The 21,624-nt window shown below is 42.5% G+C and overlaps 1 protein-coding gene across 5 annotated transcripts in view; it reads right to left on the bottom strand.

The window, feature by feature from the left end:
* LOC131931346 (zinc finger MIZ domain-containing protein 1) overlaps positions 1-21,624 on the bottom strand; it is a 114,888-nt gene that overhangs the window by 53,791 nt on the left and 39,473 nt on the right. For 4 of the 5 annotated variants that reach the window (XM_059288123.1, XM_059288125.1, XM_059288124.1 and 1 more), the window contains exon 3: positions 19,504-19,609. In XM_059288123.1, coding sequence (XP_059144106.1) covers positions 19,504-19,609 — 106 coding nt within the window. Of the gene's footprint in view, positions 1-5,058; positions 5,182-19,503; positions 19,610-21,624 lie in introns of those variants that run through there. The other variant, XM_059288127.1, reaches the window with a different exon arrangement.

Here is a 21,624-nt window from a genome sequence, read left to right as displayed (position 1 = left end):
GGGAGGGGGGGGGGAGATAATAAAATTTTTGGGAGACAGCGAGAAACTACGGTAAACAAAACAATTATGGCGAGTAGATTCGAATGCGTAGGCAGGATAGAGATATATTTTTAGGGGATGTTTTGCCGTGTCTGTTAACCCGTCCATAAACCTCACCCTAGTGAATGCCTAAACCTAACCCTAGCTTCTATGCTGGTAAAAATCCGAAATAAAATTTAATCATCAGCCATATGTGTTATAACAGTATCGTTTCAACCTCGACAGATGCTGGAGCAGATGAAGTAGAGTCTGACTAATTAAACTGACTGATTAACTCAGAAGCTAACCAGCCCCCACCCACTTCACAGTTCACAACCAGGATGAGGTGTCTGATTGTGTTGAAATGAAGGTCGCGGTAACGTAAGGAACCGAACCCACGACTTTTAGGATAGCGATCGAGTGCTCTATCTAGTCGGGATTAACCAGGGTAACTTTGTAAACAATAGATTCACTAGCACTAAATAAATGATGGTCATTCGATATAACCCTGAAATAGTGGCAGTATATGCTGGTCATTCGGTATAACCCTAAAATAGTGGCAGTATATGTTGGTCATTTGGTATAACCCTGAAATAGTAGCAGTATATGCTCGTGATTTGGTATAACCCTGAAATAGTGGCAGTATATGCTGGTCATTCGGTATAACCCTGAAATACATTCACTACCAGTATCTACTGGTTATTTGTTATATAGCCCTCGCCCATTCAATGTAGACCAACATAATCCGGTAATTAGACGTGAAGCCTACCAGAAATCGATCATAGTGCCAAACTAACTTGCTACTAAAACAAATAGTTGTGTTATTGAGGATTAAAAGCCTATTGAGCTGGTATCGATAAAGTAACAGTGATAGATCTCATAGTGAAATTATCGTTCGTTTCGATAACGTCAATATCCGCCTCGCAATACCAGTTCTAATAAAACCAGAGCAGAAGTCAACTGTCACGAGGTAAACAATAGCTGTCTCGTCAGCTAAATCGCGCAAACAATAGCAAAAATCACCTGTACGGTTGTGCTAAATATAGATCAGCGAGCAGCTCAAATCTAGGACACAATTTTTGTGTGGACACACTAGTGCTAATTTCTCCGTCACACTGTAGCCTGTTGATCAAAGTCGGAAGTGACGTATGAGTGACGTATCTTAGTGCTTTTATGGCCCGGCAGACGGCAAAAATGCCGGAGTCACATGTCTGTTTGTGCCGTCTGTGTTTGAAGTCACAGATAAAAAAATGTCACCGTAGGTTTTTAATCTCTAAATTCTTCAAAACGCCTGTTCTAATGTTTCGGAGTAGTCTGGGTGATAATCGTACAGGTCGAGAATGTTTGGGGAGAGGGGGGGGGGGGGTAAGAAAGTTGGGGAGAGGGGGAGTGGACGAGACGTCGACAGTGTGTAGAGACGTGTTGACTGCGTCACGGCGTCGGTCAAGCGGGGCGTCAAGACGATCAGACAGCCGGGAGGGGTGGGTGTGTCCGAGTGATTGTCCGGTTTCGATTTTTTTTAACAAATTGAGAGAACGTGTAATGACGTCTTGCTACTTGATAAAGGAGAAGATGGGGGGGGGGGGGGGGGATGGGCGGACTCACAGGTGTGAACACAGGCTACTTTCTGGCTACCTGTGTTGACCGAGATGGTGGGGAGGGAATGGTTTGTTCTATTTACGGCACAATAGATTAGTGAACACGGGAGGCAACCAAGAAGGTATCCTTGTGTATAAGGCGAGGGGGAGGTGTGGGGTGGGGGGGGGGGGGGTAACTTGTGAGGTGGGAGATAAGAAAGGAGAAAGGGAGATTTGATTTGGAGGACGAACGTTCTAAACGTGCTACACACGCCTAGAGCACGTCTGTGCTACTTTTCACTACATCGCCACCCGCACATAGCCCACATCTTTAGCACAGGGGTGGGGGGAGGTAGAGGGGGGGGGGCTGCTGAGAGGAAGGGACAGACATGTGTAGGTATGGCTAGTCGAGTCTTGGAGTTGGCTTTGATTGCTGTAAAGCACTAGCTAGCTGTGATGATGGTAGCACTGACTAGCTGTGATGATGGTAGCACTGGCTAGCTGTGATGATGGTAGCTGTGAATCAGGTAGCACTGGCTAGCTGTGAATCAGGTAGCACTGGCTAGATCTGAATCAGGTAGCACTGGCTAGCTGTGAATCAGGTAGCACTGGCTAGCTGTGAATCAGGTAGCACTGGCTAGCTGTGAAGCAGGTAGCACTGGCTAGCTGTGAATCAGGTAGCACTGGCTAGCTGTGAATCAGACAGAACATGCTAGCGTGAACTCTCACTGGAGGTACAACACGACTGCACGTGCCGGCAATACCACACGGCTGCCGGCATTAATTAGAATAACGTCAAGGTGATAGGTCCCTAGTTGTCCATCCCCCTTCCCACCCACGCGTTGTTGACCATAGCAAACCAGCGGGGGTGGCGGGCGGTAAGTGTAAGATTGTAGGAAAAAAAGTCACAGGAAAAAAAAACACAGGAAAAAAAAAACACAGAAAAAAAGTCACAGGAAAAAAAGTCACAGGAAAAAAAGTCACAGGAAAAAAAGTCACAAATATATATTTGCATGATACTTGTTAATACTTTTATGTATATTAAATATTTAGAGAGTGCAAATTAACTTAGGATTAATTAAATGTAATGTGTGTAGGCTGTATACGCATAGTAATTTTTATAATTCATCTAAAAATATTTAGTATGAAGTATGTAGATTGTAATTATGTTAAATCTAAGATTAGTAGCGTTTAATAGAATGCTCCAAAGTCCACGGTTTTCATCGTGTGTTTTTTTTAAAATACCAATATTAAATTACCGTAAAATGGTAAGTTCATCTGACTTGCTGCCCTCAACTCATGGCAACAATAGTTATGTTTAGTTCAACCACCTTTACTGCCCACATTTATCACGCTCATTGCATAACAAAACTTAGGATCAAAACAGAAAGCCGACAAGGTTCAAAGGCTGTCATTGACGCGTAACGTCAACAACACAAAATATGTTCGGACAATGCCTACTGAGGAGAGGCCGACCAGAGAATAGCCTACGGCAAAATTTGCCTAAATTTCATTTATAATTAAATTTTCTACCGCGTTTTTAACTAAATACGTAACAAATGTTGAGATTGTTGTGTAAATTATATTAGAATATTTTTACTTACAATTGTTATAAACCATAATGCTTTTAACGTCTATAAATAATTTATGCTATGAAAAATACAACCCACAACAATAAACATACAAAATTTACAATTCTAAACAAATAAATAAAAATATTTCTAAAAATATTTTTGTGACTTTTTTTCTGTGACTTTATTTCTGTGACTTTTTTTCCGATAAAATTTTTCCACTGTGACTTTTTTTCTGTGACTTTTTTTCCTAGCAAAAACTGTGACTTTTTTTCTGTGTTTTTTTTTTCCTGTGACTTTTTTTCCGTTTACCAAGTGTAACTAGGTCACACAGGCCCATCTCCCACAACCCCCCCCCCCCCCCCCACTCCCAGTGTAAAGGTATTCGTAGTAGAATAAGTAGATTCTAGATTACTCGTCGTACAATGAGTCTTAATTGTCTACTATAATTATTTAAAGATCAAGGAGAAAAAACTGCATATGCCTACTACATAAAAGTGTATTGATTTTAAAGAGTTAAAAATAAAATAAGTAACTTCTTTTCAAAGATCTGTCTAGGTCTATTCCATTGAATCAAAGGGGGGAAAGCAAGATTATATAGCAACGGAACAATGCTTAAAAATCAAGAGCATTACAGACAACCAACAATATCATAAGCGACGACGCGCGCTATTTAATGAGTTATCTCCCCTAGACCGTATTGTCGCCTCTCGTGTCTGCGCCATTGAGCCGGTCTGTGAATGGGGGAAATGTGTACCGCGAACACGGCGAGGAATTCGAGGGCACTAAACGCTTCGTCGCTGGCTCAATGTTTAAAGCACTTTTTAATCACGGTAAATATTAGATCGACATGGATTGCCTCTCGCTACACAATACGCTGGCTGTATTAGCACAACCCGCCTACAATAAACTGTCATTTCTTCAGTTACTTTAAGTAACACATTAATGTGTGTGTGTGGTGGGGGGGGGGGGGGGGGGGGTGGGGGGAGTTACAAAATGTAATACACGAAATCAACATTACTTGTAACAAACATACAACCACATATTTTTTTTTAATTTAGCACATTAAACTATAACGTCACTACCATTAACTTACTTTTATCTTATTAAGTAAATAATATTTTTATAAATCTAAACCTAATGTAAATAAGCAACTCTAGATCTTTCTATATAAAAATAAAACAATAACTAGATCTAGAATATCTAGATCTTTACACAACTAGTGTATTAAAGGACTCACTACTTAGTTTAGTTTATGTTTAGCGTTTACTGCTTAGAAACAACTTTCGTTATCTAGATCTAAAATCTAAATCTTATCAAGTTATTTTTATTCATTCTAGATCTAGATCTGTTTCTTATACAAATCAAATAGGCTTCAAATATGTTAACAATGTCAATTAATACTTCCTGCAGGCTTATTAATGTTATTTAAAAATGCAAAGAGTAACATTCTTTATAGAAGACGCGATTTAAATCATCAACTTTAAAAGCCTATTAAATTAAACCAAATCTCGTGGAATTATCTCTTCAAGTGATCAAGCTATCATTCAGCATCCGACTTAGTTTATAATAATCCAATTACGAGGCTACGCCGTGTCGGTTTTAACTAGGCGGGAACAGATTTAAACATTTACGTACACAAAAAAACAACAACAAAGTAATAAGCAAGTTAGCATGTTTTTAAATAGCTGTCTCTAATACAGCCCTCGGATCTAATCTATCTTCCTTAGCTCGCCACTAATGTTTCCTTAAAGATAGTTTTAACATAAAGCGATTAGCACGCAGCCCTCGCTTCAGTCTCGTCAGTGTAAACACACTTCCCGCGAACAACACTAAGCGCGGTTTAAAAAAAAAAAAAACTTTTTAAAAACAAATAAATTTTAAACCCTGACCTGTGATGATTGATATCCATATATCCTGGTTTTATCGAATAATATTTAATCCAGTGTGTACAATCCGGTGTGAATAGGACACTTTTCACTCACACAATTTCACAGTTCAACGATAGTAAACACAATGTCAAGTCCCACACAGTCTCGCATACACGCTCGCCGGAACAGCCTCCATAAGCGCTTTCGCACAATAGAGTCATGAATATTCATTTAGCGCCCCTGAACCAGCATTACTCGCGAGGCTCTGCACTGCACGAGGCTGACCTGTAAGCCAGACCGAGACTCCGCCGTGTGATTTATTTCACTCGCGGTAAAGTAAAGGATTAACCGATGATTAAGTTGTGCTGTGAATAGATCTTTTCACTAATTCATAAATAAGAATAATAAACTGCAAATTTTTTTTTTTTCTTGCTTCTCTACTTCTCGTTGGATTTCACGCTTTCTCGTTTCGTGTCGAGGCGGGGGGAGGCGTAGCGAGGGCAAGAAGACTTGACAAAGAGAGATCAGTGTCGGTGAGCAAATCAGAAGGAATTACAAGCACAGATGTGTGTAGAACCGACCGCGGACGCTTTGTGTCCATTGATCGTTTGCGTCAGATAACTCGCCGGCCCGGATAAACAAAGAAGAAACTGGATTTAATTAGTCGTGAAAAGGGGGAGAGGGGGTCGGACTTGATCGGGTGCTAGGGCGTTAAACAGTCGGAAAATTTATCGGGTGCTACTAGGGCACTACTGGTGGGGGTGAATTAGGGAGTTAGGGCGCTTATAAACTCGTCAGGGCGCTAAACACGAGCATTTTAAGAATGTTTAAAGTTGCTTGGACGCTGAATATACAAATTGTAACAATACTTGAGGATAGTAGGGCGCCAAATACCAGGAGCCGGAGATGGCGTCAAAGCTGCCCCCCTCCTAGCACATTTAATTGACCTCGTAATTAACGAGCGCTAATTACTGAAATTAAATGTAAAATTTCTAATTGGAATCTAGTTGACATCGTGACGTTAAACTTGTCATTTTCAAAATATTTTTTGTAAAATAATGAATAAGAATTTTATATTAGTTGTGATTTTTTTTTTAAATAATGGGCCTCAGGTCGACCAACATACTGTGATCCTCTGGTCCATCAACATAGTGTGGGACTCATGTCCATCAACATACTGTGGGCCTCAGGTCCAAAATACTGTGGGGCCTCAGGTCCACCAACATAGTGTGGGCCTCAGGTCCAAAATAATGTGGGCCTCAGGTCCACCAAACATAGTGTGGGCCTCAGGTCCACCAACATAGTGTGGGGCCTCAGGTCCACCAACATACTGTGGGCCTCATGTCCACCAACATACTGTGGGCCTCAGGTGGACCAACATACTGTGGGCTTCAGGTCCACCAACTTACTGTGGGCCTCTGGTGGACCAACATACTGTGGGCCTCTGGTCCACCAACATACCGTGGGCCTCTGGTCCAAACCCCCCCAACCCCCCACTTGACCCGTCCCTGGCGAGGCGGGGCGGTGACGGCGTGATGCCAACCGGTTTTGTCCCGGGCGTGTGACCACTGGTCATCTGACCGTGGCACGGGGCCGGGCTGACCTTGTGACGACACTTGCCGTGTTGATATAAGCGCCATAAAATTCCAGGGAGATTATGTAGGTTAATCCCCCGCCCCTTCCCCCACTGTATCATAATCCGACCGACGAAACCATTACCCAAGTAGGTCAGACGATCTGGATTGGTCGATTTATGATCGATCACGTGATTCTAATTTGTTTTTTATTGAGTGCATTCGGCTACTATAAATAGATAATGGTATTAGACACCCAAATGAGTTCATCTGTATTTTTAAACTGGTTAATTATTATCCCTTAAATTAAATTAATTAATCAATTAATAAAGGTGATTTCAGCCTACGAGATTTAGAAGTTACCAGCTGACGTGGTCGAGGTTGTGTTAGAAATATTAAAGCGACCCCTAAACTAAGCCTAGCTCTATGACCAACAGAATGATGTTGGTGCGGTTTAAATTAGTTTTAAGTCCACCCTATTTCAAGGCTCATAGAGGTTTAGTTTTGAGTTAAGCTTAACGATACGTGTAAACATTGTGTTAGGTGTGTAGTTTGGTTTAAGATCTGGTTAACAATATCACAGGACGGCTTACAATTCGCTGTTTGGTTTGGTATTAACATATTTTGGTTTAATAGATATCTTGATTTACGGTTTAATTTTCCAACCTCGACGGCGCCTTTTTAAATCTCCCCCCCCCCAGCTGAAATAAATCTGGTGCGGGGTGGGAGGACTTGACCACTTCAATCTGGAGGTTGCTGTGGTGTATGGTGACAGGCCCCCGTGAATTCACTCACACAGATTGTCACCATGTAATTACACATCATCAACCACACCATCAAGCAGGCGGTGTTTGCTTCTCCAAAAAAAAAAAAAGTCAACAACCATTTTAACGTGAATACTGAATGGCGAAACGCCCTGACGATTCCCCCCCCCCCCTCCCCCCGCTTCTCTCGTCTTCAATTAAATAAAATCAATACCGTGAAGGGGAGGAGCATTCCCCTTGTTTTCTATTGATTAAAAGCTATCACTGGATATAAGGGGGCGGTGGGGGGAGATTGGTGGCGAGGACTGCCGAGAAGATAGTTCACTACGATCAATAACCAACGAGGTCCCCCGCTGTCGTCACAGTCCCTCTCGCTAACCACTTGGTCCGAGGCGAGGCGAGTTCACCGCGCTACCAAACTTGCGCCGTCGAGAGCTTCGTGTTTTGTTTAGAAAAGATTGAACGGGCCCCACAACCAGCTATTTCACGTCAAGATTGGTTTTTAAACGAAAACAGCTCACTTGCCCATCAGTGGTTTCCGACCCACTAAACGGTTATGATTATATCGTGACGTGTTGTAGTGGTGGTGGGGTGGTTGGGGGGGGGGGGGGGGTTACATACACGTGACATATTGGCGGGAAGAAAGACGAGACGCAGACGAGAAGAAGAGCAGACTTGAAAGTTACAGATCGACACTAAATGATGGGAAAGGTCTGCGTGTCAGCCGGCGTCAACGATTTGTTGTGTAACATTATGATGAATCAATCTTACGCTTGGGGAAGAAGTAGAGAAAAAAAACAACTAGATCGTGCGCACCGATTCGGGATTTCCCTTTAAACTAGAAATAAAAAGACATGGTTTTACAAAACTGTTTATATTTTGGAAGTGTTTGATGGATTGAAATACACACAAAACTCGAAGTATTTCGATAATAAACACTTAAAGAAGATGATTGGATCGGTTTTTGATTAGCTCGTTTAGATAAGGTCTAGTATAAAAATTATTTCAAATTACAATTAAAAAAAAAAAAAAAAAAAAAAACCAAACAAATTAACTTATTTTAATTAAGTTGTTTTCCTTTTTTTTAAATTACCGTTTTATGCAGTATATATATATATATTTTCGAGTTTTTCTAGGCGCCATTAAAAGATGATTCAAAATGATGTAACATTTATTATATACTTTGATCTGTTGAATAAAAAAAAGTTTTAATTAAAAACATTAAAATATAGCAACTGTATGCTTACAGTTTAACATGCAACGCCAATGACAGCGTGCCTCATCAGTTTGCTAGCGTGTCGCTATATATTACCTGCTAAATTAGCGTGGAGGATAGGCTACTTCCGCTGCTAACGCTAACAACATAATACGAGGTTGTATAAAAAAAACGCGTTTCTTACCTGAATTTGATGATGTCACTCAGGTATTTTTTATTACCTTACATATACCAGGTACCGAATTCGCGCGATGCGGGATAAAGGTAATAGAAGTAGGTGTGGGGGGAGGGAGGGGGGGAGGGGTACCTGGCCCTTCCCGTCTTGCACCTGGAAGATAACCCCTTTCATTCTTCCGCTCCCAGAGAATGAAAATTGATGCTGGCAAGGAGCCAATCAAAGTCCCGAGAGGTTTAAAACTTACCGGCACGTAGTTCAAGGGGTACCACCCGACCCCCCCCCCCCCCCCCCCCCCCCCCGCCCCCCATTTACCTCCCTCCCAACAAGTAAAAGCGTGGAATTCACGGATATGATTAGCTATTTACACACACAATTTTACGTAAAATGTACACACATCTTATTATTAACTTTACTCACCATTTGCACCTACGCTGTCACTCTACTTCTTTTTTAAACCCAATTTGACATGGTTTGCTCTTTGCAAACACAAACTCGTATTCGCCATTCGTACACATAATCGAACATAACTTGCAATTTCCGCACACAATCTTACATTACTTGCTTTTCACACTTACATATTCAATTACATACATTTTAATTGCACTTAGATAATATCAAAACGCTAAAGGCATACACTATTTTGAAGGTTTTTTTTTTTTGCACCCACAATCTTATATACTATATATGACGCACACAGTGTTTATTCCAGGCATCTCTTCGTGGGGGGGGGGGGGGGGGCGAAGTGAGTCTATCTAGAATATATATACTTTTAACAGTGTCGTCGTCCCCCTAAATTCCAAATGCCCCCCCCCCCCCCCCCTCACCGGAGAAAAAAGTCTGGAAGAAACAATGGACGCACAACAAATCAGAAATGCTACTAGCACACGTAAAATGCGACATGTCATTTTCCACAGACTATTTACACTCTAAAATCTGAAATGCTATTCATAAACTATAATCTTAAATTCTACTTAAGCCTACACAATAAAAATCCGGGATACTATTTACAAACTAAATTGCTAGTTAGCACACCATTGTTAGAATGTTGCTATTATCACACTCGAGGTGATATTTCCTAGAAGAAACACGATAAGTCTAACTCACCTGAATTAAACCGCCAAATGAACGGAAACAAATCAATTAAATAATGATTTAATGGTTAATCAGATAGATGATATGGAAACAAAACCGTGTATATTGATCAATACATAAATGAGAGGTTTTAATAAATTATGCCATACCGTTTTAAGTAAACAGTCGTAGTATAAAAGTATATTGTTTCGAAAATCTAAAAGTAAAAATATGATTTGTTAGATTAATTCATCAATTATGAAATTTAAATTCCATTAAAACTTATTACAAGTGAATTGTAATAGTGTTTGTCATATATAATTTTTTTTTAACTAAACAAATAAACTTAAGCCAGCTTTAAGTCTAGTTCTAAGCGAAGCAATGAAATCGATTAGAATTGTATGGAGTAGCTCAAGAATGAGTACAAGAAACAGAAAAGAGTGTTGTAGTCGGCCAAGAAACATCTACACCATCCCATTAGATTAATTACAGTTGTGAAATTGTTTTCAAGCAAAAATCTTAGTCGTAGTAGGGTAGTGAGTGTGAGTTATTAGGTGATTTCCTGTTAAATGTTACAGGCATTATGCCCAGTGTCATATCTATCCAGTCATTTGTACAATGTTACGGGCATGTTGTCCTCTGTATACTGTCATATCTATCCAGTCATATGTTGTCCTCTGTATAATGTTACAAGCACCATGTTAGGCCTGTCATTGTTACTCCCTCAACACTTGATAACACTTTATCCAATTGACTTTCCCCGATGGTAGCCATACCATACAAACCCACACGGTGCGTGAAGTTGATCCACGCTCTGTCTCCCCCCCCCCCTCTCCCCCCCCCTCCCCCACTCGACCAGCAGGTACCCAACCTCACCGAAACACTGCGCATATGTAAACCGTTCTGGGCGAGTGTGAGACGGCCGGGGGAGTGGGGCGGGATGGAGGGAGGGGTGGGAAAGGAGTGAGACGGCGGGGAGGGGTGCGATGAATAAGCGGCGGTACTCGCCGCCATAAATCACTTGTCTCGCTCGTACCCACGCCCTTACCCCCCCTCCCCCTTGCTAAACGCTACACGGCCAAGTTCGCAGCCCTAACCCAGGGGCCACCTGCAGAGGGTGGGGCGGAGAGCGTACTAGCGGCCCAGCGTGAGTACTCCGCGCCTGTCCTCGCTCACTCCCCGTGCAGCCTGCCCCCTTTGTGCGAGCCTGACCAAATATTTTGTTAGCATGCCACAATTATCCACGTGCGCACCACTGAATGGATTGGCCAATTGTCGCTGTTTTCCGCGGGTGATTACTGCTTTAAAACCAAACACAAGGGGTTAAACACAATATTATTTTACAACACAATTAGAGAAATTAATACAATCAAGATAATCTGTGGATTAATAACTCTAATCAGTCAAGAAATGACATGAGTTAAAAAGATCATTTTCGTTCGGCTAGATAACTGATAATATTGCATTTTGGGGGAGAATATAGATAGTATCTCATTGTTTACATAGAGGAAAGGGAAGTAACGCCGCTTCTAATTGTCTCAACCGCAAGCAAAAAGTTAAATCAGGATATAATCTAGGTTTTGGGGGTGGGGGGTGTGGTGGAGGGGGTGAAGATTTCATCGAAAGAAAAAAAAAACTTGAAATAAATTTTCCGCGTAAACGGGGAAGGTTAATTAATTCTGTTACGTCGTGCGAGATAGATCAGACTATTAAATCGTTTTCTTTTCAAATGTTGAAATATTGAAATAAAATTTATGTCAATGGACTTATCCATTTCTTGTTTGAAGGCCAACAAAGAACACCGATTACTGGGGAAGTGATGCGTTAAAGACCATTGCTTAATAGAATATGTCACGGGTGTATGGAGGTCGATCGCTTATTAAGTAATCTGAAGGGTTCAACGCTGGGCGTTTGCGCCCCAGTAATTAGGAGGGAAGCCAATTTGGCTTACCACAGAGGAGTATCTTGAAATATACTACACTGTAAATATAAAAAAAATTTTTTGTAAGAATTGTGTAGTTGATTGACCAATAGAAAAGACCGATCCCTATAAACAGCACATCCTAAAAACGACTGATCCCTAGAAACATCAGATCCCAAAAATGGCTGACCCCTGGAAATAACAGATCCCAAAACTGGCTGACCCCTGAAAATAACAGATACCAAAAAATGACCGACCCCTGGTAATAACAGATCCCAAAAATGACTGACCCCTGGAAACAAAAGATCCACACAAAAAAACCGACTGACCCCCTAGAAGCAACAGACCCCGTAGCGACGCCCCGACTCTGCACGGGTTAAGTTGTAGACCCGTGAATAAATCGTGACGCCAGGTCCCGCAACTGTCCGGAGGGGGGGGGGGGGAAGAGCAGGTGATCCCCAGCCCGACCATCGGGGCGCTACAGTATTTTAAGTGCCAGTGAGCTGCGGCTCCCTGCGGAATTTCCCCCTCCCCCTCCCCTGCACACAGGTTCCTAGTTGTAAAAGATTCACTAACCCGTTATTGTGTAAGAAAACGATGTGGGTTCTCGGAAAAGGTGAAAAAAAATCGTAAGTGTTCATCAGGGGTATAAATAAACCCGACCTTGGTGTCCCCCGCCCCCCAACTTCCCCCCCCCCCCCCCCACCCCCAGACATCTTCCGCGAGCATCTCTGAGTACCTGTGAATTGTCAGAACGCTTCCAGAGTGAGGGCTTTGCTGATAGACAGGGGGAGAAGGGGTGAGTGAGGAATGTGGCAGCTCTTTAAAAAATGGCGACGCCTACGTTACAATGTCGTCTGCTACGGTTTGATTTACGTCTGCTTGCACGTAACTTCACACCAAAAACTTCGGATTTCGGAAAATTAAAATTCGTGTTTGAACGTTCAATTCCAGATTTGACTCGCATTGGGTTTATTAATAGCAATTAACTGCATTCCTGGCCAACGAGTTGCCAAGTAGTTTGCAGCCAAATTAAAAAATCGCGAGCCAAATTCTGGCTTTAAGTCGACAGAAAGCCAGACTAAAACTTCGTCGACTGGGACGGCTGATGTTACGTTTTAATTTTTTTTTAAGGCGCATGCGCGGATAAACAATTACATAATTTTTTTTTTAACCTGTATCATGAACTTTTTTTAAAAAATTCGACATTTACTCATTTGTTTAGGACGATTAATCTTATGTAATAGGCTAAAGTATTATCACGTGGTATCACATCCTGATTTTACACTTATCACTCAAGTCTCAAGATAAACTTACAGTGGTAGAAAAAGCTTGAATGATACCCCTGAAGAAAACTATCTAGTGTTTCTGAGCCTGTTATATCCCACAGAGTATTTACATATTTTATGTAGTCGGAAGATAATTTTTGGCCCTTAATATTTGGAGGCGCCTGAGGGTTGTTTGGTCATCCTATCCATCAATTGTGTTTTTTTGGTCCATATATCCATCAATCCACCACTGTATACGGCCACATGTATATTTGCTTTAATATGCCTATCATAACTATTATCCGGGTATCATTAAAACCTAGCAATTTTAAGAAAATCATAGCATTTTTTACCCTGTTTGTCTTAGCTTATCAGGTATTTACCTTCAATAGGAGACCCGAATGTTCACGTGTTATAGCATTAGTGTGATCATGCAAGAGGTAAATTATCTGCACGATAAGACGTTATATAGGGATATGCTAGGGGTAGGGGGTTAAAAAAATCAAGTCTGTGCCAAGCAAGTGCAAGTTTGAGAACTACTGCTATAAAAGATCACTAAATCCAGCCAGGGGGAAAAACTCTAAAAACCCAGACAAGGGAAATAACTAGGTCTTCACGTGTTTTTTTTTTTTTTTTTAGACATCCTAGCATGTGTTGTTGATTAACGTTTCAGTTTAAGAATTTCGCCGGTCAAAGTTTTTATTTTTCCTCCTTTAGATTCCTTTCTACACGTATTAAAATAGATCTGATACCCCCCCCCCCCACACCACCTTTCCCAGCCCATCTCCGGGCAATAGCTCTCGTGAAAAAAAATTGAATCCTCACCCTAACCCCCCCCCCCCCCCCCACCCCTCCTCCTTTTTTTTTTCTAGCACAGTTCTTGTGTCGTTTATTCCACACTTCATGCCAGCAGTCGGGGTTTTTAACATGGGATTTTTTTTAAACGGGGGAGTACGTGGAGGGGGGGGGGGGGGGGGGGGGAGAAGAGGGGGAGGATCCGTGACCCTATAAACTTAGCGGGAGTGAATACGAGAAATTGGTGTAATGGTGTCTGGGACTGGTGTTAGAAGACGAGGGGTTGTGGTGTTAAGTGGGGCGCTTACAGCAGACGGCAGTGACCACGTCAGGGGGGGGGGGGGGATACAGGTGACCGTGTTCTATGTAAGGTTACACTGACCAGAGGGTTAAGGCTCGTATGCCCAGCATCCGCCCTTGCCCATAACCAAATGCACATCCACATAAATCATCAGTTATTAAAACCTCATATATATATATATATATATATATATATATATATATATATATATATATACCTACATATGTATATCCGTCTCTACTGTTATGAAAGCCGTACATTTATTGAGTTAATCCTTGACCTATAGAGAAACGGTTGTATCTGAAGCTCTGGGTCAATAAATGACTCGTTTAAACGCAACTGTGTTTGATTAGCTGTGTTTAGACTAGCCGGGTCTTTGTCGATTCAAGGGAAGCCACTCTGGTGAAATGGATAGGTCGACACCGTTTTAAAGTTGTGTCAATCAAGCAACACGGTGGGGGTTGTCTGCCCGTTAGTTGCTGGTGGAGCAGTGATTTGTTGGTGGAGCAGTGATTTGTTGGTGGAGAAGTGATTTGTTGGTGGAGCAGTCATTTGTTGGTGGAGCAGTGATTTGTTGGTGGAGCAGTGATTTGTTGGTGGAGCAATGATTTGTTGGTGGAGCAGTGATTTGTTGGTGGAGCTGTCATTTGTTGATGAAACAGTCATTTGCTGGTGGATTCATTTGTTGGTGGAGCACTGATTTGTTGGTGGAGCAGTGATTTGTTGGTGGTGCTGTCATTTGCTGGTGGAGCAGTGATTTGTTGGTGGAGCAGTGATTTGTTGGTGGAGCAGTTATTTGTTGGTGGAGCACTGATTTGTTGGTGGAGCAGTCATTTGTTGGTGGAGCAGTCATTTGTTTTTGTTAGTTTTTTGTTTAAGAATAAAAAATAGGCTCATACATAACAAGCAATATTCAAACCTATTAAAAGTCTGTGCATAAAAGAGTATGCAATAAACGGCAAACGACTGCATTTCATAATTAACAGTTGATGAATCATGCAGATATAGTCTTACCCGTAAGTCTAGTTAGGTTAAAAACTAAATTTCAACTTGAAAAGCACTTGGCTAGTTATTGACTAATCAGCAACAAGCAATTTATGAAAAACAAAATAATTTTTATCCTGGGTGTGGGAAGTATTCGAACCCCGGACCAGACCACGCCAGCATCAGAGAACACTTGCACTGACTATAAAAGGACGTCTGTCTCGCGAGCACAGACCGAGGACGAAAGTGAGCCAGCTCGCCTTATGATTCACCAGGGGGCGCCAGGATAGTTTTTATATGTATTATGTGTATGTCACCCCGGGATCGGAAACGCCATATTGTTTCATTTCCTTTTGCGTCAGAAAGGAAAGAAAATATTCCGCCAGAATTGAGTATCAAACTAGTTTCTAAAAGTGCTGGAAGAGACGCGAGTCCCGTGGTCCAGATTCATCGCACATTTGGGAGCACAATCTGGCAACCAGGCTGCCTGGCTACCTATTTGTTATTGTAAGCAACGTTACGAATGTTGCCAGATTTTTTTTTTCGTAAAAAAAAAAACAACCTCACAATACTTTGTTTAAAATATTTTCACGCGTCGTGATCTAAAACACCGCGATTGTTAATTACCATGAATGTCACTGACATGTTAAACAATTACCCCACCCTGGATTCAGCCCACCCAAAACCTGCACCTAACTCTAACCCTTCGCCGCCGTACTAAGCCATAATCACATCACAAGCCCTCAGATCCACAGGGCGAGCAGGAAAACCAAGAGCTTAACCCAAGCGTTGAAAGCCCGACGAAGGAGCTAACGATGGTAAAACGGCTGCTCTATCAAAGGATGTGTTAACTCAATTAAAATGCTTGCGTGCTGTCTCGAATATCGCTGTTTCTTTTATGTCCCGAGCGCGCGTGCAAATGTGCTCACGTTCAGGCACTGGCTACAAAAATTTTATACGTGCTGGAAGCGGATTTCCAGGGATGCGCAGAAGGGTCTTTGCGCATCGTACAGGAAGTCAAGGCAGGTCAACTGGGATACGAATCCGCCGGACGTAGGGCTTGGTTAAAGTTTAAGCTAGGGCATAAGGCGACTGCAAGATTTAGTGGACAAGGCATAATGCACCTGCAAGATTTTGTGGACAGGGCATAGGGCGCCTGAAAGATTTAGTGGACAGGGCATAAGGCGCCAGAGCTTAAGGCTCCTACAACATTTTGTTGGCAGAACATAAGGCACTTGGACGATTTTCTTGGTAGGGTATCTTCTTCTTCTTCTTCGTTCTTAATTATTAATGTTGAAGGGGATCGAGATTTATCTGCCAGTGGGTTTGAACTCGAGACTTTCTTCGAATTTATCAAACATGAGCTTTCTGTCGACTCGACCACGCCTCCAACACAATTAAGCGTTACGTGTCAACGGTTATGCGCCATTGAGGCCATTGACTACGATTTCAGCCTGCTTTTCTTTTTGGATTTGCTTCCATAGCCTTTGTCCAACCAAGAACAAACTACAAGGCAGCAGTTGTTTAATTTTGGAGTTGACTCTCCAAGAAGAGTGGCTGTCCCCAGCTAACGAGCCTCATCTGCCCGAGGATTCGAACTCGAGACTTTTCGGTTTAGCAGGGTATAAGGGTATAAGGCGCAAGATTTTGTGGACAGTGCATAAGGAGCAGACTAGAATCTGCAAGATATTGTGAGCAGGGAATAATGCACCAGCAAGATTTTCTGGAAAAGGCATAAGGCGCCTGCAGGATTTAGTGGACATTTATTCATCCAGGACGTCTGCTGGTCAAGACAAAAGTAAGACGCTTGACACCGGAAGTTTGCACAACTCGAAGTTTGTCGAGTTAACAAATGATAGCTAAGTCGTAAGGCGAGATTGGAAGAAAATCAGAAACCTCGTAACGAGGCGACAATTGCACACGCTATTGCAAAGCAGCAATGCACAATTGTACATGCCTAAAGCAGGCAAGGTAGAGTTGCACGTGGTATAGCCAGGCAAGGTAAAGTTGCACGTGGTATAACCAGGCAAGGTAAAGTTGCACGTGTTTGAACCAGGCAAGGTAAAGTTGCGCGTGTTTGAACCAGGCAATGTAAAGTTTCACGTGTTTGAACCAGGCAAGGTAAAGTTTCACGTGGTATAGCCAGGCAAGGTAAAGTTTCACGCGGTATAGCCAGGCAATATAAAGTTTCACGTGGTATAGCCAGGCAATGTAAAGTTGCACGTATTTGAACCAGGAAAGGTAAAGTTTCACGTGGTATAACCAGGCAAGGTAAAGTTTCACGTGTTTGAATCAGGAAAGGTAAAGTTGCACGTGGTATAGCCAGGCAAGGTAAAGTTTCACGTGGTATAGCCAGGCAAGGTAAAGTTGCACGTGGTATAGCCAGGCAAGGTAAAGTTTCACGTGGTATAGCCAAGCAAGGTAAAGTTGCACGTGGTATAGCCAGGCAAGGTAAAGTTTCACGTGGTATAGCCAGGCAAGGTAAAGTTGCACGTGGTATAGCCAGGCAAGGTAAAGTTTCACGTGGTATAACCAGTGTTAAGTTGCACGTGGTTACATACGGCAGTCGCACGTGGTCCAGTGTGAGTTAAACAATATTTACACACCTGTAACAGCGAGCATGTCAAGTTGATTACCCCCCCCCCTCCCCCCACCCGCTCAGCCTAACGGTGTCAGTGTGTCCTGTTGATGCTATCTACGGTCCTGTTGATGCTATCTACGGTCCTGTTGGTTATCTACGGTCCTGTTGGCTATCTACGGTCCTGTTGGCTATCTACGGTCCTGTTGGCTATCTACGGTCCTGTTGATGCTATCTACGGTCCTGTTGATGCTATCTACGGTCATGTTGGTTATCTACGGTCCTGTTGGTTATCTACGGTCCTGTTGGTTATCTACGGTCCTGTTGGTTATCTTCTGTCCTGTTGGTTATCTACGGTCCTGTTGATGCTGGCTCTCTACGGTCCTGTTGATGCTATCTACGGTCCTGTTGGTTATGTAGTGTCCTATTGATGCTGGCTATCTACGGTCCTGCTGGCTATCTACGGTCCTGTTGGTTATCTACGGTCCTGTTGATGCTGGCTATCTACGGTCCTGCCGATCCACACATATTAAGAAACAGGTGCACGACGCAAAAAACCGCCGCATGCAATACGGACCAGAGTTGCGGGTGCTCCGCCTATGCACGTGCACAAGGAAGAGCATCGTGAGCACACACTTCAGGAATAAATTGGTTTCCGACGTGAGCAAGATAGTGTGGGAAACAGGAGCGCATGAGGGAGGGGGAGTAAGGGAGGGGGAGTCAGGGAGGGGAGGAGGGGTGGGGCAGGAGGACCGACAGACAGAAATAAATTTGTAGATACCACGTGACAGACGTTAGTTTTACCTGGTCAGCAGAACAATGGGAGATAAGACGGGCACGAGAAAGGTGAGACAAGGGTGAGACTAAAGAAATGGTGAGACAAGGGTGAGACGAAACAAAGGTGAGACAAGGTGAGACTTAAGAAAGGGTGAGATTAAAGAAATGGTGAGACAAGGGTGAGATTAAAGAAATGGTGAGACAAGGGTGAGACGAAACAAAGGTGAGACAAGGGTGAGACTAAATAAAGGTGAGACAAGGGTGAGACCAACAAGGTGAGACAAGGATGAGACTAAAGAAAGGTGAGACAAGGGTGAGACTAAAGAAAGGTGAGACAAGGGTGAGACTAAAGAAAGGTGAGACAAGGGTGAGACCAAACAAAGGTGAGACCAACAAGGTGAGACAAGGGTGAGACTAAAGAAAGGTGAGACATGTGAGACCAAATAAAGGTGAGACAAGGGTGAGACTAAAGAAAGGTGAGACAAGGGTGAGACCAACACGGTGAGACAAGGTGAGACTAAACAAAGGTTACAGCAAACAATGGTGAATGAAAAGAGAGAGACAAGACAATGGTGAGACAAGTTTAGACTGAGATGAAACAGTAGTGAGACAATAGAATGGTTTTATAAAGAAATGGTGAGACAAGAAAATGGTGCGACAACATACTGGTGAGACCATGCAGTTGTTTGACAATGTAATAATTAGACTAGGTTGATGTAAGAGTGAGACAATACATAGGTGATACGAGACAAGTGATGGATAGTGGTGACACCAAGACAAGAGAGGGAAATGGTGACATCAAACTTGCACCAGGATGAGATAAGATAAATGGTGATTCAAGAGTAAGACAATACAATACAGAAAAAAACCAAGGGTTAGCTTGTACTACACAGACAAAATTATACACAAAAAAAGCAGTCAACAGACAAACAGACAGACAAACAGACAGACAAACAGACAGACAAACAGACAGACAAACAGACAGACAAACAGACAGACAAACAAACAGACAGACAAACAGACAGACAAACAGACTCACTGGCTGCCTTGGGGGAGAAGAGGTCCTTGTGGGATGAGCAGACTGCAAGAAGTCGGTAGCCCAAGTCAAAGTCATACCCGGGCTGCGAGGCTACCTTGTACACAACCTGGGGAGGAGAAAGGTAGCACATGGTTACATCAAGGTAGCACATGGTTACATCAAGGTAGCACATGGTTACATCAAGGTAGCACATGGTTACATCAAGGTAGCACATGGTTACATCAAGGTAGCACATGGTTACATCAAGGTAGCACATGGTTACATCAAGGTAGCACATGGTTACATCAAGGTAGCACATGGTTACATCAAGGTAGCACATGGTTACATCAAGGTAGCACGGAGTTACATAAGGGTAGCACATGGTTACATCAAGGTAGCACGGAGTTACATAAAGGTAGCACATGGTTACATCAAGGTAGCACATGGTTACATCAAGGTAGCACGGAGTTACATAAAGGTAGCACATGGTTACATCAAGGTAGCACGGAGTTACATAAAGGTAGCACATGGTTACATCAAGGTAGCACATAGTTACACAAGGTAGCACGGAGTTACATCAAGGTAGCACAGGGTTACATAAGGTAGCACATAGTTACATCAAGGTAGCACGGAGTTACATAAGGTAGCACGGAGTTACATAAGGTAGCACATAGTTACATAAGGTAGCACAATGCCCTACTTTATGTAAACCTGTGCTACCTTATGTAAGCACAATGTTACATAAGGTAGCACATGGTTACATGTTACACAACGTGACACAACGTGAAACAAAGGTAGCACGGAGTTACATAAGGTAGCACGGAGTTACTTAAAGGTAGCACATAGCTACATGATGTTACACAACGTGACACATTTTTACCCAACGTAACTCAACCTTATATAACGTTATTTAATTATATTCTTCGTACAACATTGCTTGATGTGAGGGTGAGGGGGGGGGGGGGGGAGCGGGCGCACTAATTAGGGAGATATCATGAGTGACCAAAGCTTTTATTAAAGAAAGCAAGTTTGTTTTATTTTTCTTATTTTCAGCACATGAAATAATTTTTCAAGTTTTTCCTATTACTATTTAATTGTTGACATAACTTTGACAATACAGCACAAAACATTGTATACAAATTGCCAAGCACTAAGTCATTGCGCAACATCCAGATGACAGGGGGTATTGGCCGCTCCAACTTCTAGGTACCTAATGTTGCTACACCTAGTCCAGAAACACGACCAACATCCAGATGACAGGGGGGGTATTGGCCGCTCCAACTTCTAGGTACCTAATGTTGCTACACCTAGTCCAGAAACACTACCAACAGCCAGATGAAAGGGGGGGTATTGGCCGCTCCAATTTCTAGGTACCAATGTCGCTACATCTAGTCCAGAAACACTACCAACAAAAAGATCTCCTCCAAGTTAATTTAATCGCTAATTTTATTTTTACAAGGTAAAAAAACTTCGGCCTCTAAAAAAAAAATAAACCCTCCATTTTGGCAAACATGAAGACGCCGTGTTGTCGCCATCATTGGATGCCGTACCGTGTACATCACCCCCCCCCCATCTCTACCTGGCCACTGCCTCATTACAAGAGGGCCGGTATTTTTGTGTCTAGAGAGGGAGCAAGAAGAGGAGGGAGGGGGGAGGGAGATATTATGTGAGATTGAGGGGGAACTTCGTGAGGTTTCGGAGTTTGTGGGGAGGGGGTGGGTTATATTGTAGGCATTTAGGTACATCGCAAGTTTAAATTAAAAATATGTAAGATCCTGGAAATTTTGTGTTGAGTGTGTGTGTGTGGGGGGGGGGGGCGGTCGATAACCAAGAAGGGGACTAAGAGAATAGAGGGATAGAAAAGAAAATCGCCACACAAGAACAATTATTAAATAGCCAGTTCACCGTTCATTAATTTCGTGAAACTTCAAATAAGATTTAATACCGAAAAAAAATCAATTTTAACAAAACAGTTGAATATTTACGTCAAAATAAAATGACGTATAAAGTGACCATACATGACATTTTTTTTTATATTGCAAGCTGATTGTTTTATAGTTTCCAAGAGTATCCGATTTAAACCAGAGGCGTAGCGACCCTTCTCGGCGCCCGGGGACAAACTTTTAATTTGGCGCCCCCCCC

The sequence above is a fragment of the Physella acuta genome, unplaced genomic scaffold (assembly GCF_028476545.2).
Source record: "Physella acuta isolate Inbredline_101_S28 unplaced genomic scaffold, ASM2847654v3 ptg001947l, whole genome shotgun sequence".
NCBI lineage: Eukaryota > Metazoa > Mollusca > Gastropoda > Physidae > Physella > Physella acuta.
Note: the sequence above shows the minus strand (reverse complement) of the source record. Positions and strands in the feature narration are given on the sequence as shown.